This window comes from Netta rufina, assembly GCF_964035555.1.
Source record: "Netta rufina genome assembly, chromosome: 11".
Taxonomy (NCBI): domain Eukaryota; kingdom Metazoa; phylum Chordata; class Aves; order Anseriformes; family Anatidae; genus Netta; species Netta rufina.
The window spans coordinates 21046080-21073447 of record NC_140134.1 but is presented as its reverse complement, the minus strand read 5'-3'; the positions used below and the strand labels follow the sequence as shown (position 1 = coordinate 21073447).

At 40.1% G+C, this 27368-nt stretch overlaps 2 protein-coding genes across 2 annotated transcripts in view; both read right to left on the bottom strand.

Moving 5' to 3' along the window:
- Positions 1-5862: 5862 nt before the first annotated feature.
- LOC311213401 (uncharacterized protein C15orf61) lies at positions 5863-8402 on the bottom strand. The gene is made up of 2 exons (XM_084293376.1): positions 8054-8402; positions 5863-6617 (listed from the first exon to the last, which is right to left on the bottom strand). Exons 1-2 carry the CDS (start codon positions 8382-8384, stop codon positions 6490-6492), a joined length of 459 nt encoding a protein of 152 aa, XP_084149502.1. The 5' UTR covers positions 8385-8402; the 3' UTR covers positions 5863-6489.
- A 3856-nt stretch (positions 8403-12258) lies between these two features.
- Positions 12259-27368, bottom strand: part of IQCH (IQ motif containing H) — a gene marked incomplete at both ends in the record, with an annotated part of 64892 nt that continues 49782 nt past the window's right edge. The window contains 5 exons of the mRNA XM_084293549.1: positions 12259-12360; positions 13709-13817; positions 16218-16279; positions 17544-17669; positions 20642-20809. Of these exons, the coding sequence (XP_084149675.1) occupies positions 12259-12360; positions 13709-13817; positions 16218-16279; positions 17544-17669; positions 20642-20809 (567 nt within the window). The remainder of the gene's footprint in view (positions 12361-13708; positions 13818-16217; positions 16280-17543; positions 17670-20641; positions 20810-27368) is intronic.

Below are 27368 nucleotides of genomic sequence, written 5' to 3'. Positions count from 1 at the left end.
AAGGGCTGTTTGTGAACCAAAACTCAGGACATGAATTCATCTGATTTTCAATTCAGTGGGAGTGGAATCCAGCCTTAAACAGATCTATTAAAACTCCTCATCATCATAAATTCATCTTGAGTTAAAAAAAAAAAAAAAATAAAGCCATAAATTTGATGTTTAAAGCTCTTGCTTGAAATTATGAACGTACCTTAAAGAATACAGGCACGTTTCATGCATAATAAAATTAATATTGTTTAAATGCTAGATATGATGCACAATTACTGAAAAACTGCAGCACAAACTCGACCAGTTGGATTGAGCAAAAATGGCTGTGTATAGTTAATGATATTACTGTACTGCACCAGACCAGCTTCAGGGTCTGTATAATTGTTTCTGTCAACCTATAAATTCTTGAGTAACAACAAAATTATTGTGATTTTTCTTACTAAATAATTCATACATCACAAAGCATGTGTATAACCAGGCCCATGAATCACTAAGCGTGTAACAACTGTATCTAATGGCATTTCTTCTTCTGAGAAGTAGATTTGACTTTGCAATAGTTATAATTTTATACAAAAATTTCAAGTGTTCTTTACAAGCAGTCTATTTTGAGATTTGCATTTGAAAATTGAAAGTTTCCTCAGTCACTTGTTGTCCAAAGGACTGCTTTGAATTGTGTCTTACAGTTTTAACTCTATTAGGGTTATTAATATCATCGCAAGTAATAAATTAGTTTTATAATGAACTAGTACAGGGCTCATAAACTGTGCTTAAAGTGATGCAATTGCTATTAAAATCTAAGCCATACATATTCTACCTTACCAAGCAAATAGCAACCATAATGCATCCGAACTGTCTTCAGTATAACACAAAGTACTCCATCATCTCAAATCTAGTGGCTTCCTCTCTATTTTCTAAATGCTGAATAAATATATATTTGGCTTTTCTGCAAGACAACCGCCTCATTGCAAATGTTAATAATCTGGATGGGTTCTTGAACACAGACAAAAATCGTGACCTCTCGCAACACTGCAGAAAGCTCTCATTATGTGGACTGCACATAAAAAATATGTTTTTCTTTCTAAGAATGTATTGCAGTGCATTTACTAGAACATTATGATGTATTAGCATAAATAATTAAGGTCAGACTACACTCATCTGTGAGTAATAAATAGTTTGTGATACATGAGCCTTCTTTATTTCGGCTGTGTTTATTCACTTTCTAATTCACAAAGGTCAATAATTTACACTGAGTTTCCCAATCATTAATGCAAATTTTGGTGTTCCACTGCACACATGCTTTATTTAAAAGACTTAATTGCAAACACAGTAATACCATCTTATTCTTTTCTAGAAACCAAAAAACCTTCAACTAAACTTGGAACGTATTAGTGATGATTTCTACTTTACATTCCCCTTCCTGCAACCCCTGAATTGCCACTTTTTGTTGGCACGTTTCAGCTGAATGAAGTAGCCCAAGAAGACACGACATGTCATCCACTTCTGTAACTGTGTGTTTCAGAATAATACCAAGACAACTTCCTTTTCTGTAGTGAACATGATTAAGGAGTTACAGCAAAGCCAATTTAATTTAAATGGCTGAAATAAATAATATATGAAGCAGAATCTCCTTTGTTTCTGGCAAAGTTGGTGTAAATCAGAAGCCTAAGGGCGCTCAACTATTAAGAAATACCTACGTTTCTTTCAAGAATAGCATACATCAGGGAAAGCTACAATTATGGTTTGCAAAGAGATTTAGACAACCAGGGTGCTTATAGTGCTGCTAGCTTTTCAAAGGTGGCTATTTAGTCAATTCAAACTTTTCTTCATTTTTCTTGCTTACAAAATGATTCCAATAAATCCTATTCCATCAATTTTAAAGTTGTCACAAACAATAAGGCCTGTGACAAAATGCAGGAACACTTCTCTTTTGAGCGCAGGAAGAACAAACTCTAGATTCCTGTTCTCCTTTTCCAGAACGTGTTAGTAGCAGGAGGAATGTCAGTAGGTTTGAGAATACTTAAATCTCAACAGAATTAGGCTGAGGCAAGCAACTTAAAACCAGACATGTTTTGCTTATTCTCAGTTACATTGTAGACATCTTCCCTACCAAATCCATCCTTTCCCATCCAAACACCACCCCACTCCTTTTATGCCACCGAAGAAGTTCTTGCTCAGTCTCATTTGCTCAGTCTGTTTGTCAGAGAATAAACATTTCCTCCACCAAATTTTCCTGCAGGCTCCAGAAGTACTACATGTAAAACCATTGGTCCCCTTCCCTTCTCCAGCCTCCTAAGTCTCAGCAGTTAAACAAGAAGTTACGGGGGGGAAAAGCCTTCCTTTCTGTCAATGAGTAATTCACCTGCCTTCCTACTGCAGCCAGAGCTGCTTTCAGTAAGGCAGAGCTGGTTACTGCACTTTCACATAAGAGCTCAGAAAGGACTGATGGTTTCTCTCAAACAATTGACTCAAATTCAGGCTAAGGTTGTTGCTGCAGTTTTCTGGATTTTCAGCATTCACGGTGTACATTGGAGAGTAAGGACAAATATCCAAAAATCAAGAAAAAAAGACTCTATGCACTCAGAGTTGCAGCATTTCAGGCACAAAGTAAGTTGTGGAGGGATCCAACTGCTGCGTAACTCAAAGAAAGGAGGTAGCTCCAGGTTCCTGGAAAAAAAACACTGTGAAGTGCTCCAGGGAAAGGAGGGCGATGCAGAGGAAGGGACACAGCCACTTATGTTTGAGGCAATGTGAAGTACCAACCATAAACAATTGGGAACATCCATCTGTACTTCGCTGCCATCTATACTTTGATGTACCTAAGTCTAGTGTTCATTTACAATGGAAAAAAGCTAAGAACTTCAAGCTGAAATTGTGTCTGCTGGGAAGGTTTTCAGGTAGTACATCTTCTAGCAATAAAAGCAGTGCTATTATCCATAAAAATATAAATATATTTAAGTACCATGAGCTGCCTAGAATGTAAGTTGCATTAGTAGTCACAAATGTTGTTGAAACCACCCTGAAAACACCCACATCTTGACACAGTTTGGAGAAGCAGACAATAACAGAAAACTGTATTTCTTGGGGTACTATCATTAGCGCTACACAGTCTCTAGTGAAACATTTGTCAAACATACAAAAAGGTATAAAAGTGAAATATAGTAATTAAGACCTGGGCTTTATCGATTGTGTGGCTTAAGTAATTTTTCACTACAAACATAAGATTTAATAAGTATAAGTAGTTAAAGATCCTGACTTGGCTGTAGTCATTAGCATGTAATTGAACTGGTAAAAAAGATCAGTTAAACCTATGTTGATTACCACCTTATCTTTGAAAGGCAATTAAGGACCTCAATCATTGCAACAAGATTTGATTGTGCAGCCTTTATTGGACATTGATCTTTCAGCAAAACGCAGTTACATTTTCCATTAATTTACAGTAACACAGTTTAACTTGGATACCTGAGACCATTGACCTAGGTAAGATGTAATGCTAAGCACTCGTTTAGGCTAAGATGCCCCCAGTAGTCATTACTGTTTAAAAAGTCTGCTACAAGAAGTAGCTACCTGATCCTCTGGGTTTAGAGTAAGGTTTCATTTATCCCAAGCAGTTGTTAAGGGAGGTGAAACAAAGCTCCCTGCCTTTTTATGTCATCTCTCGCTCATTTAAACATCATCCTTGAACACAGTGTAGAGAGATAATTAAGGCACGAGTTACAAGATAAACTGCACTTTGTTTCAAAGGAAGCGGAGCAGATGAAATCCACAAAAAGTGAGAAGGGTCACTTGGTAACTCGATCATCTATACAAAAATTTGTCAACAGAAGCGTATGCTGCGTACACAACGTATGCATAGCATAATACACTGAAAAAGGAACTCGCTAAGTAAAACAACTACGAGTGAACTGTTCTGGACCAGAGGAATTAAAGACTGGTTCCCTACAAGTTTGCCTCTTGAAGCCATGGGTTGACAGGACAACCCCGAAGGGCCTCACAGGCAAGAGAACGCAGGTAGGTGCTACCCACACAAATCCATCTCTGAACAATTAAACTGCTAGAAGCTCATCCTTAAAGCGTACTTTAGCAACACCCTTTAGGTCAAACCTTTGGACTAACTTGCAACAGAAGAGCCTCTTCTCCTGAAACTGCACCATCTTGACAGCTCCAAGGCAAGAGCTTACAGCGATGAGGATTCGAAAGCCAAAAGAGCAAGGGTTCAGCTGAGCACTGAGCCATCACAGGACTAGTGCACGCTCATCCTTGCCATTCCCACATCCCCCAGAGCCTTACAGAGATGTTTCAGACAAGATGTTATGAGCCTGCTTGGCCATCAACATCTCCACCTTGCATTAAGGCCAAAGCTAAGTAGCCCCCATTTATAGCTAGGAGAATGAGACGAAGTATTTTACCTTTGTTTGAAGGCAATGAAGGATGTTGATATTCATATTTGAGTGATTTCATTATCATTTAATAACTTGTGTTACCCCTTAAAAATGGCCTATTTTCCATTTTATGTACTGTAGCAGGTCGCATGCAGGCCTTAACAAAACAAATGAACGACTATATTTGCACTCTGCCCTCAGACATCTTCCAGTTCATCCTTTAGCATGATCAGCTTCATAAGAGCAAGAGGTCTATTGATTTTCATGTAATACAAGAAAATATTACATTTGCTTAATTGTTACTCAGTGAGATCATTGAACAAGAAATCAAGTCTCTATTTAATGCTGCAAGCAGCACAGAATTGCAGTAATCAATAGGGTAGTTTGTCAAAGATGTTCTCTAAGGAGACTTGCCCATCACCGTATGGACAAGGAGTCACGTTGCCTGCATTTATTGAAAAACAGGTAAGCAAAGTCAGCAGTACACATTATCAGAAATCAAACAAGCTGCAGTGAGTGGAGGTGCAACTCCAATGAAGAGCTGTATTTATAGTCTGGTAATTAAAAACCATTTTATCAACCTCGCGTTGAGACTAAACCTTTACAGCAAGATATTGACAAGATCTGCAGCAATGAATGAGCAGTATTTGACTTTAAACTTATGAGCTGCAGTTATTTAACTTTATCCAATACAGTGAAAATCAGTTCTAGAATAACAACACTAAGTCATTTTTATTATTAATGAGGCTTCTTACAATACTGTATCTTCATCTCTGAGACCCATTTAACTTGTATCAAGAGTATTGGCCAAAATTAAATATAATAGCGTAAGCGTTTCTCTGATTAAAGCATTATTTAGTGTTGCTTTTAGAAAACTGTATTGCTTCATTAAGTGGGAAACAGTTCCATTATCTGGAATTAAGTAAAAAAAGTATTTAAATTACATTATACTGTAGCCATAGCTTGATAATAATTTATTTAGGAATAGTAATTACCCTCCAAAAACAGTACCTACTCATTTTACATTTATCTTCCTACTTATGAAAATTGGAACAATCAACTTCCATCACCAGACTTGGCATTTAGAATAGACAGCATTATTTGCTGGCATTAAAACTAAGCAACAGTAACACATTCTGTACAGGTGTTTTTGTTGTTTGAGCTTATTATCTAATAATTCCCCATTTTCCACTATCCAAATAATTCCCTAAAGCTTTTTCTTTCCCTAGGTTTCCAGCTGAGTTTATGTCTTTCCATCATTGTATTTGCCTGCTCTCAACTACAGCTAAAGAAATCAATTGCTTTGGATGGTAATGAGGGTAGAATCCTTTTCATTCATATTAATTAAAAAAAAAAACAGCAATTTTTCAGTTAGTGTAGAGGACTAAATCTTTAGATTATTTTGGTTTTGTTACTTACCTATAAAGCAAACAAAAGACAACATAATGAAGGTATTTGGAATTCAAATACAATGTAAAACAAAACAAACATAAAATGTATTTTAGATATTTTATTTAAATATCATTTGAAGAAATGAGATACAAATAGTCATTTTTAACTTATTGGGCATACTTTTCCAAAAAGCCTTCTGGGCAGTTGTAAAGAGTCGCTGCTGTGGATTCATTCAAACATTCTTGCAAATGCAACAATTAATATATTACAAAACATGTCGTCAGTCTAAATCTGAGCAGCTTAGTGTTTTCAGAGACATTCTGAGAAGTTTGATATATTCACAGTTTCCTTGCCCACATGCTACAATTCAGTCCTATAAGTTGGCACACTTCTCTTTTTTAAATCATCAGAAGCTTCTTCAGCAGTTCTAGTCACCGACTTATATAAATTGTAACACCCTTAGAAATACTAATTCTTTTCCTGAGGCTTCTCCTTTTTCAACTTTACTAACCTCTGCAAAAATAAACCTGTTCTTATGACCAAAAAATTCTGTGAAGCTTCCTGAGGACATGTTAAATAAAAGAATACACAGCAAAAAAAAAAAAAAAAAGAAAAAGAAAAAGAAAAAGAAAAAAATTGCCTTCAGTTCTCTTTTAGTCACAGGGAACAGACATTTGTAGCAGTGGTAACACAAAAACCCACCAAATGACAGGTACTTGAGGGCATGATTTCAGTACATTGCACCTTCATCTTCTTTATTTAGAAAATAAATAGTAACTGGGCCATGACTCGTATGAACAGTCTCTGTGACACTGGCAAAGAACCAGGAGCCAATTCCATATAGTAAAGTTGGGATGCCTAAGAAAAGACAAAAACACGTTACATACAAAGATAACAAGCCAGGAAAATTAAGCCTTCCGATTAACAGTAAGGAATAATGCTTCAGAAATGAAAATAGAGGAAAAACATTCCTATTAGAGTCTTAAGATTTTGCCTTTACTGAAATGCTTACAAGTAGGTATCAGCACATGCTATGCTTCTTGCCTATCAAACACACATGAATCAGCAGCTGAAGAAGAGCAGCAGTGCACAGGAATTAAAACAAAAAGAAAATGGGATGAAAGAAGTGAAAGATGATCATGTATATAGTGTAATTCCTGCTAATAAAAAACAAAACAAAACACAAAAAAAACAGACACTCAAGCATAAACTCTCTTGACATCCACTTAGTCGCCAGCTCCCAGTTTTGCCGTGGATCAGGGCAGAAGTAGGAAGGAAAACAGGCAGCGACTTCACAGATCAACATGAAGCTGCTCTGGGGAAAAATGAGGTCAGTAGTCAAGACTACCGGCTCCAGCAAAACCAAAACGAGCAGGAAGGTGGATACACAGAAAGTGCCATCATTTTTAGCACCGCTGAATTATCCACCTACCACAGAGCAGACACAGGAAGAAAAATGGCGATGGGTTTAGGCCCTGAATTCAGTAAGGGACAGAAACAATTTAAGGTGTTTAGTTACCTAAATGCTAAAGCTAGATTCTCAAAAGAGGGTGGTGAGTTGACTTTTTAGTCACGCCTGCTGATCATTTAAACATGCACAGTAGCTGCAAGGGAGAGAGCAGATAAATGGTCCGACAGCGGGGAAGGAAAGATAAAATCTGATTAAAAGTTATTACTGAATAAAATCAATTTCTGTGGTTACATTTTCTCTCTATGACTGGAAAGATCAGCGAATGAGAGCTGGCAGACCGTAGGAGCAAAAGTTCACTGAAGACTTGTGAAAGAGAATGTATTTTTAAGTGAAACATGAAGAAACTGATGTAAAGTTCACAGTGCTGGCAGTGCCAGTGGCATGAAGAACTGTATCTCCTGAGCAGGTTTTGAAGAGTAACATTTCAAAGCATACCTATACCAGTTTGTATGTTACCATCGAAGCAGCAGCTGTCCCTACCAGGGCTCGTCCTGCCCTGTCGGAGCGCCGGGGCTCACCGGGCACCCCCTCAGGCCCCTGAGGCTTCTCCTCAGCCGAGCTCGGTCCCACACCTCGGCTTTTCGGAGCCAAAGCGACCGGCAGCGACCGACCCAGCCCCTTCCAGCCAGGCTGAAGGCGGCTCCGTTCCCCTTCTCCCCGGGCCGGCTCCCCCCGGTCCCCTGAGGCGCGGAGCGGCTCCGCCACCGGGCCCCGTCCTGTCCCCTTCCCCTCACCCCCACGGGGGGCGCCCAGACCCCGCTCCCTGCCTCAGCCCCTCAGGGGGGAGCCGAGGGGAAGCCGCCGGCCCCTTGTGGCGACTCACCGGCGTTGAGGACCTTGAGGACGGTGAAGGCGGCGTTCTGCAGCGCCAGGTCCTGCGGGGCGGCCCGGGAGCAGTGGTACTTGACGAAGGGGAAGCAGCCGGTGCGCAGCACCAGGTAGTTGGCGCCGTCCACCCGCCAGTTGAAGTGCGAGAGGCCGAACTGGTCGTTGCGCACCGCGCTGTACTTGACGCAGAACGAGGTCCAGTGGGGCAGGCCGCGCTGCCGCAGGTGCTGGCTCAGCACCTCCGAAGCGGGCGGGCGCGGAGGGGCCGCCCCCCGCCACAGCAGCGCCCCCACGGCCGCCTCATGCAGCCGCCTCAGCGCCCGCATCCCCCTTCCCCTTCCCTTTTCCCCTTCCCCTTCTTCTCCTTCTCCCTTCCCTTCCCTGCCGCGCCTGCGCGCTGCCGCTGGGCGGGAGGAGGCGGTGGCGGCTGAGGGGGCTGAGGAGGAGGAAGGAGCCGGGCGCCTTGCTCTGCCCGCCCGGCCCGCAGCAGCCTTCCTCAGGGGGCTGACGAGGGTCTGGGCTGCCCCAAACCCCTTTGAAGTGTTTAAAATCCGCAGCCCGTGTCCCGTTGTGTGGTTTATCAGAATAAAAGCCACGGGGTTGAAGCGCTGCGTGTTCTGTTTGAGGGAAAAAATTATACAGAATAAGCTGGGAAGAAGGGGCAGATTTTTCCTTTTAATAATTGCAAGTAATATCTCAAACTCAGCGATCGTAAGCCATTGAGCTATGTAGTATGAATGTGCTAATTAATCAATTACTACCCAACGATGTACCCAGTTTATTTACTGTAGTGTACTACATGTGTGTAGAACCAGTAATTATTAATCATCGTCAGTAACAAATTTGACTCAAGTTCACCTTCTTATAATTAATAGAGCATATAGTTAGCTTTAATATCTTCCTTTATCAGTAGCAACAGTGACTGAGGAGAGAAAAGAAGGTGCAGTGTGATGCTGGTTCACTGAGGTGAAGGGCAGAACTAACGCATTGCATCCTGACAGTGATATTCTGCTATTATATTGCACGGTCAAAATTACCTCCAGTAAGCATATACTGCCTATAAACTGAACGTTTTACAAATACTTTGGTTTAAAGAAGTATTTATTTCACAATACCTTGCAGTTAGCTTTGCGTTGCACTCTGTTAAACATGAATGAAGAAGGGAAAATTTCTTCAGCCTCCAGCAGCAGAACCTTTCACTGGTTAAGAGAATGTAATTGTGTCTTACACAACGTGTACCACAGATGGGACAAGGTAGCTTCAGTATTTACAAATGCATAGCAAAACACTGCACGCCTAAAAAGCATGCAAGAATCAAGACCAAACATCCTATTGTAGAAACTTGGGCTGAGTGACCCTTCCCCCCCTCCCCCTTTTTTTTTTGAGGAAGCATTTTTAAACCCAAATATCCAAAAATGCAAACCTAGTGTCCAGTATCAACTCCAGTTAATGTTTAATGCAAAATACTTCAGAGATGCTAGGGCCTGGGATGTTAGAAAAGATCTGTGTGTTGTATTCCTCTGCTGTGGAGGTGCTCTCTCTCTAGCTCCAAAAATGTTTGCAGGGTCAATGTTAAGAGGCAGGGCCTCTGCAGGAAGGAGCGAGAGTATTCCCAAGCACACTGCAAAATAGCCGACAGCAGCCAAGCTATCAATACTGTCAAGGCCAACAGCAGGAGCCACAAAAATGCAATTGCCATGACACACGCTGCTGCGGTGTCTAAGATCAGAGTGGCAGTCCACAGGATAGGACCACGGTACCCTAAACAGCTCATAGCTCTACACACAAAGGTAATATGACTTGATGTAGCTAAGGACACTGAAACGGGTAGGTTGGCCCTTGGTGTGTTTTGCCTGGAGGCCTTTTCTAGTCTTGAACAAGCTTATGTGCCTGAGAAGCTGTGTGGGTAAACATCTAGGCACCTACAGGCTTCTAAGCACTTGTAGTATCAGATGGCAACAAAACAGGGAGAACAACTTCAAATGGCTGATTCATAAGCTACAGACTCTGTCAATTCTTGCAAAAACATGTTTAATGCATATGTTTAAAATATCCTTTGTGATCCATGAAATGCTATCAGCTGAATGCACGTCTTCATTTGCAGCCCTGGCCCATCAAAAGCACAAAACCTTTATTTTAATTGTCTGTCTCCTGCAGTTGACGCCAATCCCCACTTCCCCTCATGTAATTCCACAAGCATTCCTCCACCCCTAGCAGCTGGGGAATCAGCCTGGGTCTTTGCAATCATTAGCTGCAGAATTCGCTGGGAATTTCTGGTAAGCAGACACACCTGGGCCACCTTTTTCTTTTGATTCCCACATTTCCCACTTGCTTTGTTTCTTCCCAGTCTAGATCATGTTCTGAATAGTGCTAAAATTCCAGCTACAGGTCAAGAACTCTGTTACTCTGTTAGTGAGTGGGAATAAATAATCCACTAATCTGAACAGGAGAATCATAACGATATTTCTGATTTTTTGGGGGAAGATTTTAACTTCAGTTTATAGCTGCTGTATTGCTAAAAAAAAAAAAAATACATTTTTGGCACCAGCAGCATGGGAGTTGAATGTGAGAGACTGTAAAGCAGTTTCAGTCCTTCCATCAGCTCAACGCTCAGAAGTGTTAATAGTAATTAAAAACTTTTTTCCTCGAAATACATTTCACACTTTGCACATACTGAGAAATCTCTCTCACCATGGGAACTTTCAGATCACTTGTTCTCTGCAAAAACAGGTACAGTTTTCTTTTGTCAGAACAGAACAAAGACATAAGGAAGTGCAGGTTTCATTTACTCCTAGGACACTGCAGTCTATTAAGTGCCAGTGAACTAATGAGCCTCTCAGACCTTATGTTGTTCTGGCTTGGATCAAGGCATAATTTTCCTTAACCCTTAAGAAACTAACTGACTCCTTGGCTGATACTGCTGTCTTCTCGTATGCCTCCTCTTCCCCCAGGATATTGGTTTTTTATTGAAGAAACTAGGACATTAATAGAGCTTGGATTTGAAGCTAGGTGAGAATTCCTGAAATAGTTTCTTGGCACTAAAATAGGAGAGAGTATATTATCAATGCAGAGAGGAAAAGGTCAGAACAACATACTTGTGTGTAGCCCTTCAAAGAAAAACAGAGGACAAATATATCTTGTCTTAGTGGAAGAACTAATGAACAATTACACTATGCTTTTTGGCATATTATTTTCTCGGCAAGTGAGAGATCATTGTTGTACCTACCACAGCCAAAAAGACTTCCATTTCTAACCATAAAGAGTTCTATGAAGTTTGTTCATTGGCTAAATTTCACATTAGAAAAACCTGTGTAAAATTTCTGTAAAAACAAACAATATTGAGATGACATGTCAGAAAGGAACAAGAACAAATATATAAAAATTAAACAAAAATACTTAGATTTTTATTTGAAACATGAAGCCGGTATTTTAGAAGACAATAGGTTTGCAAAGGAGTTCAGGATCATAGGACGACTCCTTTCAATCTGGTATGATCTGCTGATTTGATATAGCGATAAAGACAGCATGATACCTCTAGGTGCGTGCAGGGGCATATAAGAGAAGAAAGTGTCATTTTCATTTTGTAAAACCAGTGACAGAATTTGACTCAGAAAAATTCCTTCCACAGAGAGGTATCATTTTGTACTAAACAGTTCTTCAGTTTTGCAGACAGAAGCACAACAAGATCCAATTCCTGGAAGTTCAGACGATGTATAAGGCACTGGTGTTAACAGTCAGGATAACTAACCAATGGGAGAATTAGCTAGGGATCTTCTGGACTGTTTATATTCATTAACCCATCTTTATGAAGATACAATAAGGTCAGTTATAAGTTGCAGCCCTGATGGAGGAATCACTTGGTAAAATTAAAAGGTCTGCGTTCTGCAGGTCAAGGTACATTGTCTCCTCTCCCTGAGAGGCTCTGATTCTATTAATAAGGTTTTAAAAACAAATACTGTACCTCAGGATCCACCATATGAATATCAGGGATATTTATTATGATCCTCTGCTTTTGAAGTTCATTTTTATGAAATAAGGAATATTCTTCTAAACACATTCAAAAATCATGGATATGTACGATCTCAGTTAATAGTCACAAGACAATGCTTGTGAAAGAAAAGGAAAACCAAACCTGTTCTTACAGATGAGAAAGCATTTCCAGAAGCATAAAGAGTAAGGCACTTAAACATCTTCAGTTAACTATTTTTTCAGAGCATCTGCTTCAGAAGGTTGCTCTTTTTCCAATTTCAGTTTGTTTTCTCCTGTAACTCCTAGAATTGCTTCAATATCTTGAATTGCCATCTGTAACGGATTCAAGGAATACAAGTTATTTAATGGGTATTATAATGAAATCCAGCAGCCAAAATGCACAGCTGGTACTACTTGCCTTGAAAAGGTAACCAGTGTTACACAGGACAGGATGCAGCAAGTGAATTTACTTTGAACGGTTAGAACTAATAGTAAATATGCACAAATCTTGGATAAATAAAAATATAATTCCTTGCAATCTGTAATTCTAACCAGCTAACAGGTGCTTTATTTCACAAATGTAAATCACTGTTAACTCACTATGAAGATTTCCCTTTTGTAATTTTCTTCTGGTTGCTTTTCACTCCCTCAGATTGAAAAAAATGTTTGTTTTCCTGTAACATGATGAAATCTAATTGTATGTTCTCTAAAGCTGTCATTTCACAGTCTGCTTATTAGAGGAAAACACGGAGAGAGTTAACACTGGAAAGAATCCAATATAAATTATGTTATGTGACTTAAGGTAGGAATCTATAACACATTGCTCCCCTTCACCTATCTACAAAACGCTTACAGACAAGATCTCAGAAACTTTTTTTTTTTATAAAAAGGTCATAGAGTTTAGCAAAAGAATTCCCTCTGGAAAATTTAGCTATTCTCTGGAATCAAAAAGCAGCATTGTAATGAGTGCTTGTTTCAGGGCATGGAGTTGGATTCGTGATTGCTTTACTGTCTCCTTTTGCCAGCAAGGTTGTCACAAAGGAGTTTCAGAGCAAATGTAGGCATTCCTGGGGGAACGTTCCCAGTGCAAAAAGCCCCAGCGCTTTGTCCTGCCTCCACAGGCACCTCCCTAGAGCATCCTCTAGCACACAGGGATGGGCACTGTGGGCAGATTGAAAGAGCAGAGAAAAATTGGGAACAAAATTAACTTGTGAAATTGCTGGCACGTTGCAAGATGTGAACTAATGGACTAAGCACTCAGTGTCTGCCTGCTTACAAGAAATCAGTGTTAATAACCTAAGGAACTATTCGAGAATTACAAGTTTGTTTCTAATTTAAGGTTCTTACCTTGACGGTGTGCCTTTAAAGTAAAATAGACCGTTGTGATAGAACTGTCTGAAGCAGCGCCAGTGGCTCCTTTGCTTCTTACAGAGGAAAATCAGGAGCATCGTATAACAAATAATTTCAAGCTAAAGTATGTCTCTTTTCAAATAAAAAGTTTCAAACTTAAATTTAACTAACAGGTTCATTGGGAGACTTACTATATTGACCTAGACACTGTAAAATACATACTGCTAACAATAAAAAAGGAATGGTTTAGCACTTGTTTATGATACAGCATGAGGTATTTTCAGCCCTTGTACAGAAATTAACCAGGATCGTTAGTTAATTAACACCTCACCTTAAAATTGGTCTCGCCTTGCATATTAGGTGCTGATATTTCTTGATGGATGATGAAGAGATTGCGAGCAAAGGTCATGAGGACCCCCTGGAGATCCTCTCCGATTGTTCTGTTAATGATATCCAAACAAATGAGTTTACCAATGATTCCCTTCACATGCTTAAAAACAATCGCCCTCTCATTTGTGTCTGTCTGGTGATGGAATTTAATGAGTATTTTCAATCTCACAAGGTGGCAATCTTCAGGGAGATATGAAAGATGAGGCTCCATTTTAACTTGTCAACAGAAAGGATTTGTGTAATAAATAATTTTTATTAATCAACAGCAGAAGTAAGCAGTAAGGTTTCAGCTGTTCCAAGTAAGAGACTACCAGTGAGTTAGGACTGAGACACCAGAGCACATTAAATCTCTGGATTACTTTGGAAGAACTGTTACTTCTGCCTATGATTTGTGAAAGACATCGGATAGGAATTTCAGCAGCATCAGTGGTTCTTAGGTTGTTGTAGCTTACTTAGAAGTACAAATTTTATCGTTTGGGGCTTTGGTTTCTCACTGCTACATACAGACTCTCAATACATGCTGTCTTACGGAATAGGACGTTGTGCTGAGGAAGAATGTTATAGAATCAGAATGGTTTGGGTTGGAAGGGACCTTAAAGATCACCTAATTCCAACCCCTTCCCATGAACACCACCCACTATACCAGATTGCTCAAAGCCCCATCCAACCTGGCCTTGAACGCTTCCAGGGATGGGGCATCCACAGCTTCTCTAGGCAACCTGTTCCAGTTCCTCACCACCCTCAGTTTCATCCTATATCTAATCTAAGCCTACCCTCTTTTAGTTTAAAGCCATTACCCCTTGTCCTATCACTACACTCCCTGACAACGCCCCTCATTTACTGACTAGAAGTGACAGTGTATCTCCAACGTTTTAAAACAGATGATATAGATATTTTAGGTATTTCAGTGACTTTATAACCTCAAACTGTTCTATCTTTGAAAATATTTCCAGGCTAAATTGCATTGGAAAGCTTTACATAGATCTGGCTGGCTTGTTTACTGCCCACAGCCTCATCCACAAGAAGCTCAGAACAAGTGGAAGAACCATAGCCCTAAAAACAATCTTTAGGATTCATTTAGTCCATGCTCTGTGCTTAGGCAGGATCAATGCTACTTATTTCATTCTGACAGAGGTTTGTCTCATCTATTACTAAACACCGTCAATGATGACCTCACTGAAAAATCTAATTAGTGCTTCATTTTCGTTACTATCAACATTTTTCCTTATGCTAAAACTGAACCTTTCTTGCTGGAAGGTAAGTCCATTTCCTTTGTCTTACTAGCAAAGACATAGAAAACAGATTTTTCCTTCCTGCAGAGGTTTCAATTTTTATATTTTTAGCAGGTATCGTTTCTGCCTCCTCCCTTTCTCTCCAGTTAGTCTTTTGTTGTAAGTCATATTTTCTAGACCTCTATAACATTTTCATTGCCTCCCTCCAAATGAAAGGAGTTGTTTACCTGGAAGACATTAGAAGTACATTTCTTATCTTTTTTCCATAAGATTATGATACTGTTTGTAAACCTCTATAACTCACAGAAAAGGATCTGTGAGTTATAAACAAAAACTGGTGTTCCTCATCTTCACTACTGCCAAGTGCAATTTCTTTTACCTGGCTCCACTTGGATGTAATTCTATTTTACAGTTTGTTTCTTCATTTTGTCAAAATAATTTTGAATTCTTTTCCTGCCCTATAAATTACTTGCAGTCACATCCAATACTCAAGGCAGCTGTTTTTCTTATCCAGGTCTTTAATGAAATAGCACCAGCATCAAAGAAATAGAGAGCAGACTGAGAACAGACCATTTCTGCCTGTCAGATATTATGTCCTATTTTGGCAGTAAACTTCACATAAATTTCCTCTGAGGAGAGGTTTTCAGTCATTGCATATGAAGTTTTTGCAGATTATGCTTTCTTGGACTTCTTAGGAGAGGTTCATATGTCTGAAACATTATTGAACTATCAGACCTGCCGTAGTCTCTCTGACTGCTGTTGATCACTTTGTAAAGAGCAATATAAAAGGCATTAAATTCTGACCTTTGCAGCGTGTACAGTAAGGTTTTTCAAAACGTTGCCTGTAAAGTATGCCAGTGCTAATGTGTGTGCTCTCACATTTAGATTGCTACTGACAGTGAATTGCTGCATGCCTTCAGTCTGCAGTGCAGTTAGACTTTAATCTGAGCAGATTCCTGTACATTTTTTTTTGATTACCAAAATGCTTAAAGCCTCCCAAAAACTTTTCAAAAGGACAACCCTATGCAAAGTCACTGTACTTGTTTGAACAGTAGGTGACAGTCACTGAACTTGTTTGTTGAGTGTGTGCTGTTCAGATTGTTCATTTTCTGCACTTTTGTTGGAGCCCAAGGCAGCATACACCGTGGTGCCACTCTCTGCAGATCAACTGTGTTCCCAACTCTTTATCAGCCTATGTAACTGACAGTGTGTACTTACATCATTCCCAATCTGTATCGCTTCTGATCGTCATACAATATAAAAACTGTTCCCTGTTTTTCCTGTTAAGTAGAAAGACAAACCAGTGTTAATTGTTCCTAAAATAGTGATAATTATAATAAATAGATTGTACAGGGACAGTAGATTCATAGTCATATCTAAGAAAGACTAGTTTGGAATTGTTTGTGATGGATTACTGCTCAGTAAAGTAGATTGTTGCTCTAAATATTGTAGAGAATACAATACATTAACTTTATGTAAATAAATACATTCATCAGAGTCTATTTGATGGCAAATATTTTTGATTCAGTGCAATAGCAGGTGGTCATAAGTACCTGAAAAACTATCCCTTTACACTTAATTTATCAAGAGACAAGTTACCCTCTAAAAGCATTACACTAACTTAAATTAAGACATTGAAAATGTTTAGATTTTCCTGTTCTTAAAGTTTGTGCTTTTCCTTAAATACAAACTGGACATGAACTTTCATTAACCTCTGCTCTAGTTCATCATGGGCCTGATACTGGTGATAATGTGCATTTCCCAATGAAACCCTCTGCCTTAGGATCTGAAATCTCTATCTGCTGTTCTGTCTTGCATAACATCTTCTGAACTTTTTTACATTTAATTCTTTTCTTGGTATAATTCTGTTCACAAGCCTTAAGCATTTTATATTATCATTTTATATTATTATGGGTACAGAAATGTGTGATATATAGCCATATTATAGCCAAGTGCTCTCATGAAAATTCTGTGCTAGCATTGTCCTAAGTCCAAGCACAGCTCGTGGCTGACAGCCTTTATCCTTTTTACCCACAGAGCGACCCAAACAAACCAGCCAGGACAGCGTTCTCTCTGTAGTCTCCAAGACAGACACAGCCTCACTCCCTGTGGTGTAACATAAAAATGGTAATGCTCTTCATCCTTGGCTGATTCCAGTCAGAAGCCAAAAAGCAGGTGATGTATCTCAGTACTGCAGCTCTTCAAGACTCAAATCCCAGCTAAAGTAGGCTAAGTGTTATAATGTTAGCCTAATTTTTACAGGAACTGCTGAAGACTTTTATGCAATTTAGAGTTCATTAATTAGCATCATGAAAACAATTTAAAATCAAATCAATTCTGATTTACTCTTACAAGTCCTCTTGAGTATAACTCTTGAGCAAACACCTTGCTCTGTTTTTAGTCTAATAGAACACTTAAACGTTATATTATGCTAAACAGTACACTTGAACTTTACATTGTGCTAAGTGGTTTCACCATATTAGAATTTACATACAAAAATTATGCAGAGTGAACATCATGTTTTCTAATCTTTCCTGCTTATACCTGGAGGTCAAATCCCACACCGTGAGCTTTACACATCTGGAGGAGAACATTATAGTAGATTACGGAAAGACTGGAGTGCCTCAGTTGACTGCTCGCTACTGCACAGCGGTTGCTTCCTGGAGAAGGCTGAAGAAAACAATACAAGATTCTCTGTTTTCACGACATTTTATATCAGAAACTAATAATTTGCTATCTAAATAAACATTTTTTTTCTAAGTAGCATGGAGTAAGACCATTGACTCCTTTTGGAGGAATCCCTGTTCATAGCAACGTGCATTGAACATAGGCATTTCTATGCAGCAAAAGTAAATCCTCACCTGACACTGTGCATAAAACTGTTTATCATAGATGAAGTCTACGGAATTACTTTTTATGAGCCACATTTTGCCATTTTCACAAATTCACTAGCAGCTAAGCCCTGTGAAATCATTCTAAGTGTCTGTTGTCAGGACCTTCTGAATGCATCCTGCCCTGCAGAACGCTGTCTTGTTCTAGAGCCAGCTCTTCTTGGTAGCAGAAATTCTAAGGTGAACAATACGAAGTTTCTGCCAAAGGATAAAAGATTTTCAACAGTTTCTCTAAAGCCAAATTTCAAGTGGGTTTCTCCAAGATTGAGGATGCAATTCCTTTGAGTATCATTTTTCCAGCAAGTCTTTGAGTAGACCCTGCCCGGTGCCTCCAAGGAGCTATTCAGCTGATACCAGCAGAGTGCATGCTACAGATAAAATTCAGTGCAACATTTGAGTTTAAACTCTATCAATGCTCAAAAGAATAGAGATGTTGCATTGCACAGAACTGAATAGAGCTGTTCTCCTAAAATGAGCCTTTCCTGTGATCTTTTTAATACCGGACTGTTTGTTCAGAGTGGGGATACTGCACATTGAAGCGTGTAATTTACAGTATTTTTTCTAAAATGATATTTGTTTTGACATTGACTCATTTAAGTTGACATAGTTGAAATCCTTATATAATACATCTCTGCCTGAAAATTAATCATGTTTATAATATTCTGAGAATTAATAACACCCATTGCTCAAGTCATTAACTTAAAAAAGGAGCTTCCAAAATCTGTTCTCTGCAGTAGGGGACCACAAATAAATGAATGCTTGATAAAATAATCCAAGTAGCAGTTTAACAAGCGTAAACTTGAATGTGGCTGCAATAACACAGAACTATTGTTTAAGGGTTGGCATCAGGTTGATGAGGTGCTTATTTCAGCTACAAAGCATGCATACACATGCATAATGAACTGCAGTATGAATTATTAATGTGTTGCTTATTTAGCCTCATCTGTCTAGAAGATAATGTATCCTAACTATAATGAGTGATTGGTTTTGTACATAATTACAGTAGCAGCAGTATCTAGGAAATTTGTTCTTTCAAAGAAGGATTTCTAAAAATAAAATCATCACACAAACTGAGTTGCTGCTCCGTTTTATCAAAATCAAACCTACTAGGACTGAGAATATATAATAAATTAAAAGGGACAGAATCATTATTAACATCATAATTTTACACAAAGTGTTTTACTTAATCATTCATTACAGATCATGTGCTGTAAAAGCATTTGTCTCTTCGTTTGTTTGTTTTTTTCCCTAAAGATACTTTCCAGACAGAACAGTATCTTTGTAGTTAACTCTTAAGGAGATAAAAACCTCAGAATTAAAGAAAGAAGAAAAATAAAGGATACAGTGACAATTTATGTTAATTCTGACAGAATTTTAATTAAAAAAGTTGCTACTTGATTACTTTTCATTTCTAAAACTTGTACTACTGGGACTAATCATATCTAATTTACTTCTCTCCAACTAAAAGTGGTTGCTTGACAAGAACAATAGATCAAGAGCTCATTAACCTCTGAATTACAGCTCCAGACATTTTTGGAATGGTGCTACATTCCTGCTCTTTGTACAAGAAAAGGGAGTTGGGACTCTTCAGTCAGGATGTGTGAAACCAGCATCTGTCTTACATCTATATCTCTATGTACATATACATATGTTTCTTATGCTCTGACTTTTCTAAAGCCTTTTTTCCCTTTAAAGAGGGACAGTCTAGGTTGAGAAGCCATGTTAAGTCCTGCACCAATAACGAAATTAATAAATAGATCACCAAGCAAGAGTCATATGTTAGCCATGCTTCTGTGACAGTGTGTTTACATGGGTTTCAAAGCAATACACAAATATCATTTTATTTAAAATCATGTGTGCAGTACCTACAGAGAGCCCCAAGTGCCCTTCCATGCACAACGCATGGCACTGAGTGCAGGTGAATCTCAGCTCTCAACAGAGGGCAGTAAGATCAAGCAGGGGAGACTTCACGGCTTCTCCCCCTTGGGCTTCATAACTCAGGTCCAGAGAGAGCAAGCAAGAGGGAGTACAGCTGCATACTCCTGCTTAGGGAACTCACATCAGTTAGGGCACTATGAGTTTTTCCTCCCTGTTCAAACGGCTGTGTCCATAATTAATTCTGAATACTAATTCTGATTATTAACACCGAAGGGTTAGATGGCTCCAGTGCTATGCAGAACTGAGTGAACTGAGAACCAACATTTGGGTTTAACTCAAGTGAGAGCTGGGAGGGATTTGTGTGTTCAGATCCTTCTGTGGTTATAGCCCTGATTGTTTCACCTTCAGCTGTGTGCATGAAGGCACAAAGCTGGGACAGAACTTCAGTGCTTTCACTTCTAATTCCCAATCAGAGCTCACGAGCTGAAGGCTCATATTTCTGCTTGACTGCTTTTAAGTAACTCCCATAGTCAGAGCAGTGCTTTCACCTCTTTCTGTTTCTTGCAATGCTTAACCAACAGAGAATTTTTTATAACTTGAAAGCTATGTAAAATATTTAGAAGTTAGTTGCTACCACAATTCCGTGTCTGATAAAAAAGAGATAAATAATCAGGTACCCATAGGCATCCAGAACCCTTTTTTTTTTTTTTTTAAATTTCTAATGTGATAGTATCCTGTTTACTTTATTAACCTTCTAAAATCTAAAAGTAGCAATTTTGCTATTGAGTTCCTTCAGAGGAGTGATCTAGGATGGATTTTGACTGTGCAGTAATTTATATCAATAATTTGATTTGTAAACAAATCACTGCTTACAGTTTTTGTCTCCTTATGCTGAGTACATTGGCTTTTCATTTTCTTCGATCCAAGAGGTACTTCAAAGAGGCTAGAGCGACAATCCAGGTTTCCATCTGTCACATACAACATGAGCTGAGTCAAGGCCAGCTGGTCACTATAGCAAAGGTCAAGGTCTGTTGCCCATACCTAATGAAACACAAACAGGTGCATTAAGAAACAGAACAAGAAAGGTGAAACCCAGCAATTGTCATCTATGCCTTTATTTTTGTGCATGCTGATAATGCGTACTTATGGTTTCCTTGTGCTGGGGCATCCCTTCCAAACTGGAACGATCAGAATTCCTAAGTGGCTTCAAAAAATAAATTCTCAGTGAAAACTGAAAGGCTAAGGAGAAAACAGCTACCTGTACTGCCAAGATTTTAGCAAGAATTAGAAAAAGTAAATGGATAATTCTGTGATTCTGTGATTCTCCAGCCAGGGAACCCAGCCGTGGGTGGCTGGTCTACTTCAAGGTGCAGGAGGCTGGCCTTGCAGCTAAAATCATGGCCAGTCTGCAGTGTATGAGCAGCTGAATTCCTCAGCCTCTTGGGCTTCTGGGCACGCTTGGCATTTGCCAGTGCAGATGAATACAGGCAGGATGCTGGTGCCCAGCTCCAGAAGGGTTGAGGCTTGAAACCCCACTTTGCTCAGGGGGAGTTAAAGCACCTTTTTGGAGCCAGTCCAGTTATACCCAAGCATCAAAGCTTGTGGAATTCATGCAAGATTTGTGGAGCCAGTCCGTGTTGAGGGCGTAGCAGAAGGAAGCACCATGGATCGCTCCCGCAAGGCTCCTCTGCCCCCAACAACCCAAGCACGGTTTTCCCCATGAGTTTTTCCCTTTTAAAAAATGCTTGTGCCTACTACACCAATGAGAAATGTTAACGCACGCAAATATCTGCCCTACAGTGAACCCCTTTAAAACAAATCTAGCAGTGAATGACTTGAATAAGCCTTTGAATGTTAAATGGCATCATTATAAGGATATTAAGAGGTCAGGCAGTCAAGGCCTCTTGGTAAACTGGAGTTAATTTCTGAATCATATTCACATAGTAATGCCCTTTTTATAATGGTGAATAAATCACATCAGTAACAGTTGTTAATAACTAACTGCCAAGTATCTGTTGCTGTATTAAATATCCTATTTGTCAACTTAAATATTTCCTGCTGCATGGTATAAAATGCAAATCGGATGCAAATAGCTGGCTTTACTTAGTAATAGGGAATGTTCCCCAATTACAATGCTTAATTTTCTTCAATAATTTATTCTTTATCATCACTTCTGCAAGACAGGAAGGAACTTCCATATCAATTTGTACTTTTCCAGTATGTGCCAACCTTTCCAGTAACTAAGTAGTAATTTTAAACCGTGCACGCAGTAGAAGTGCTACATTAATTTCCATAAATATTATCAACACATCAGTAACAGCAAAACGTGCCTTGAACCTTGCCTGAGCCGTATTTTGGATTCTCACTTAAAGCTTTGTCCCCAGAAAGAGATGGCCAGGCTATGTGAGAAGAGCAGGGACAACTGAAAAGCCTGGACATCCAAGGACATTCCAGCTCAGGAAAAAATGAACTGGTCACTCTTAATCCAGACCCCAATACTACATCTGCTTTGCTCTACCCTCAACGTCAATACCCACACTATCTGGAAGCTTTGTTGCTGCACGAGCAGAGGGGCAGAAGGCAGCTTAGGCTGAAAGTGGACCAGAAAGTGGCTGAGATGCAAAACCCATGAAAACTAAACAAAGATGCAGTGTGACAGTAGTGTATCTGCACTGTGGATAAATACAAGGCTTGCGTTCTGGCAGTGTGTAGAGAATGGACTGGCATTTAACAGCAGATAAAGTCTTAGAAAATGCAGCCTGGCAAACATAAACAGTCATTATCACAAGCCAAATTCATCGCGCCCTGGTAGAGACACAGGCAAACCACACAGAACATGGGATAGCACATATATTTTGCAAAAGCTACTCAACACATCCCATGTTGTCACTAACTAAAATTAAAGTACGTGCCAATGGCATAGCTTTAATTTCACATCCAGAGAAGAGTCCCTTTAATTACTTGTGTGATGCATTTCACTTAACCTGAACAAAAACCCAGCACGCCAACCTGGCCCTAACGCCTGACTGCACCTTCCTAGTCCCTGAGAAGGCACAGGGAGCCCTACAGGATGCCCCCTGCACAGGGATGTAGCTCCAGCCTCACCCCTGCCCAAGGAAGGGGCTATAGCACACAAGAGGAAAAAAATCTCTTAGCATGGAAAATTTCATGCTGCAAATTATAAGAATGGCCAAATTCCAGTTTGAGGAGTTTCTGTTTACTTTCAGAGTGCACCAGCTAGTTGCTTTGGACATGGCTTCATCACCTCAGCCTCGTACCACTGCCTACAAAACAGCTCACATCAGCAGGGGGGGCTGATGGCCCTGCTGTGTAAAAAAGGAAGGTGCCCTCCCCGGTCCTGCCTGCTACTCTTTTCATTAATACCTACTTAAACATCAGTCACGGTTACATTCTACACTGGTAAATTCATCGTGGTTTTTGCTTTTTTAAATCCTGGGTGTGGGTCTCCCCAGCCCTGAGCACGAGGAAGGCAAACCTGGCTGCAAGCCACCTGTCCACCTCCTCGCATTCTGGGCCGGAGCCGGAGGCTGAACCACCCCTACTGCAAGTTGAAGCAGCCAAATGGTCATTAATGTGTGCCAGCTGGGATCACCCCCAAGGATGCTTTTGCTGGCTCGGGAGTATTGCAGAACACTGCACTGGAGCCATGTCCCTTTCTGCCCTGGATGTGTCCCAGACCATCACTAATGTGGGGAGAAAGAAGGATCAGATGGCATGAGATTCCAGCTTTAACCTAGCAGGGGATTCCCTTTTGCCATGGAAATCCAGAAATAACCTTTAAATTCCCTTTGTACTGCTACTGAAACAGGAGAGGCACAGGGCCTGGGCAACTTCATGTTCATGGTATTTGAACAGGACAATTTTTTTCCATTTTATTAGTACAAATGCAGGCCAGACCATTAGCAGCTAGCTGACTGAACTCTTCAGTGGAACAATCTCTAAGTCCCATTCCAGTTTCTGAAGGTCAAAAGTGTTCTTTGCAAAATTGTCCCAATCAACACCAAGCAGCACTTCCTGTAGTCTCAAGCAAGGATGGAAGTTCAGCAGGCCTGCGTTTGGCTGGTGGAGCCGTGTAAGACAATTGCTGTGCAGCTGCTTATAGTGCTCTTATTCTGGAACTAGGCAGTGGACATCTGTTTGCTGGCTTTATCAGCACCTTTCACCAATAATATATCAATATATACTCCCAAATGGACAGGGGGAGCGCATTATATCATACTAAGCACGTGTTGACCATATTGAAGTTAGCAGGTATCCCCTGAGTGTAATGACCTAAAATTAATCGTAATAAACAAAGAAAAAAGCACCAGAATCCTTTATATCTGCATCTAAAGAATTCTAATTAGGTGGGCTCAATAGTTGATGACTTCTCATTTTCTGTGGAGAAGTTACCAGATTCATGCCAAACTCACATATTTCCACTGCTTTGCAAGTGCTGTTTTGCATGCAGAGACTAAGCTAAATCAGTACAGCTGGAGCTGCCATCAACTGCAGACATGGAGAAGAGCAAAGTGAGAAAAACATCCAAGGTCAGAGTAAGAATAGGGTAGACTTACACATTATAAATACAAAAGCAACTCGGGCAATGTAACTTAAACATACCTACTGCTTTCTTCTGCTTCTTTTGCCATACTAAAATGTCAGAGCATGGGAAGCTCTCAGCTTGGCTGCTTCTTCCAGTTCTGCAGTCCTGCTGCTGCTGGCCAGGCTTAATGAAGCATCATACAGGGTGTGAGCAAAGAGGTAGGCACAGAAAAGAAGTATGGTGGAGAAGAAAGCAGCATTAATAACGGTGGCACCAATCACCCCAGAAAGAGACACGAGTCCTCAGCTGAAAGAATAGTTTCTGTGAAGGATGCAGGAGGCTTTCATAGCAGAGCTGATGCCACAGCTGGCTCCTCCTGCAGCTCAGAGACAGAGCACTGGATGAGGAGGAAGGTGTACCATTTACAGACCTCCAGCACTGCTCCCACCATCACTGGCATTGGATTGAAGGCTTCAACCAAGTGTTCGCTGGTTCCCTGCATGCTTTGTAGCACTAGATTGTATATGGCAAATGAAAGGGCACTCATCATTTCTGACCACTCATAACTAGGAGAAGGAGCTCAGGCAGGCTATTAATGTCTGTGCAAACCGTGAAATGTTAAAACAGCTGAAAGGAAAAAACAGTTGATGCAAATGTCAGGGAGGGCAAGGTGAGAGTGAAACTACATGAGCTCTGCAGAAAAACTACACAGCATCAGATAAAAGAAGTGAAGAACAGATCTTGATGTAGTTTCTACCGCTGCACAGTGTTACACCAGAGCAGGAAAAATGTTTTCCAGCAGGGTTTCAGTTTCAAAGGGAGGGCTATCCTCTCAGCTCAGCACTGACAGAGCTGTGAAACAAGCAGGATGTGGCATTTCTAGCAGACAACTAAAACATCTACTCATTGGGATGTGAGCCTACTGAAATCTATTAAAGGCTTTTCACTTAGTCTCAGAACTTAGAGTAGTAGCTGTTACTGGAGTCTATCAAAAAAAAAAAACAAATAAGCAAAAACAAAACAAAACAAAACACACAAAACCCATTTCTTAGAAACATCAACCCAAGTCCACATTTGTGGCATGTAGTCTTTAAAGCAGTCCAACAGCTCCACAGAGCTCGCACAGGCAGAAGAGAAGACATAGCAGACTTATTTCTTAGTTTAGGCTGTTCTCTGAACAGACTAGAAAATTTGTTTAGACTCAACTCTAATACCATCTACAGGACTGCAACAAGTTTTCCTTCAAAGTAATATAAAATGAGTGGCAAAAGCTTATAGAATGCCTTGAAAGTCTGAGCTGGGGCTGTGTGTGTGTGTGCGTGTTTTAATGAATGTATTTCCATAGTTTATAAAGCAACGCCTGTGGAGGTCAGGCAATTACTGACCAGCTGAATTATCATTTCCTCCAGTAAATCAGAAGCCATCAGAAGAAGGCCTGTGCAAAGTTCAAGTTTAAGTAAAGCTAAAAGAGTGATAGAATCATAAAAATTAACAAATAGCTAAAATACTTCAGTCCGTCCTCATTATCTGAGGATATACAATAAGTGCATTTATGCAATCACAGGTATTTAACATCACATCCTTACAGGACTGCATGGCAAATAGTGTAACATACACTATTTGAAGTATGAAGTGTCATCAAAGACACTTCAGGTCTTTCAGCACACTTACGTGTTCAGAAATCAAACTGGAACAGAGCCCACTTGTGAAGTCTAGAACTGATATTTGATTTTCAAGCAACAAATGAAAGTTCAAAGGTAATCAGATTTGTGATTTTATACTGACTTGGAGTCAAAAAGAAAAAGTAGAGGCACTAGTTAAGATTTTAGATCTCAAAACATAGATTAGGGTTTTCCAGAATCCTACCACTGGATAAAAACCAGTTAGAAATACATCCTACAAGACTTACTGGCTGTTTGTCCGAGGAAATATGATCAAGTCTGGAATTGCTGCCTTTTACACAGGCTGCCAAGTGCTGCCAGGAGACGCTCTCCTGGAGCATGCGCAGCTGACGAGCCTGTGCTTCGTGGTAGAGACATCTCAAGTGAGCAGAGTCACAATTATAGTGTAATTCTTTACTACCACCATAAAAATGCTTCAGCTTTAAAGCATAAACTTGAGAAGGGAGGGAAACATAAATTCTTAAACAGTTACTAAATTATAGCTTTTCTTTCTCCAGTATAATTGTTTTATCTGCATCTAGTATTGATGTCTGCATTATTGTAAAGAGCGCACCTGCTATTTTTAAAGAAGTGGTTGAATGACACTGTAAAAATGTCAATTAGTAAAATATTAATGCTACTTGGGTGTTGAAAATAGAGCTTCTTTTATGACTTTTAAAATTCACAATAGAATTGATTATTTCGGCTGCAACCACAGACAGGATCTTAACCGGCTGCCATCTCGTGGCAGCTGCTGGGATGGCCTGGTGCTGGCTGAGAAATTTTAGGGCCCAAAAACCGGCCCTGAACTCTATCCTGCTGAATTCAGGACTGGAAGGTGGTTAATGAGAAAACTGTGTCTCTTGTTTGAAAATAACACTACTACATTCTGTAGGGAAACGCTGGGAATAATTTTAGGATGCACACGTGAATACAGAAGGCGGCATCCCACCGAAAGCATCCCTTAAAGCATTACCTAAATTATAGCGACAGAGCTGACCGATGGGCTAAGAGGTCTGTAAGGTCTGCTCCAGTTCCCTCTTCCTAACCCCAGACCTGCCCATGGGGCTGAGGCTGTCAGCCCTGATGCCTCCTCGGGGCCCTTTTATGCCAGGGCTGAGCAGGATGGATGGGGATGGGAACATCCACCTGGGCCTCCCCAGCTCTTTGTAGTGCCATCTCAAGATTTCTCTTTCATGAGCATTCAGGAAGATATTATCCTTTTCTTCCCTGGTAAACAACTTAACCCAGCGCTCTTGCTAACGCTGCAAAAGGTGTGGGGCTGTGCAATCTATGAGACCAATGAAAAAGGTGACTTACGACCCCGCTTCTCCAAATTATCTGCCCACAAATCCATGGATGTAAGTTTATGCATTCAAACAGTCCCACTCAA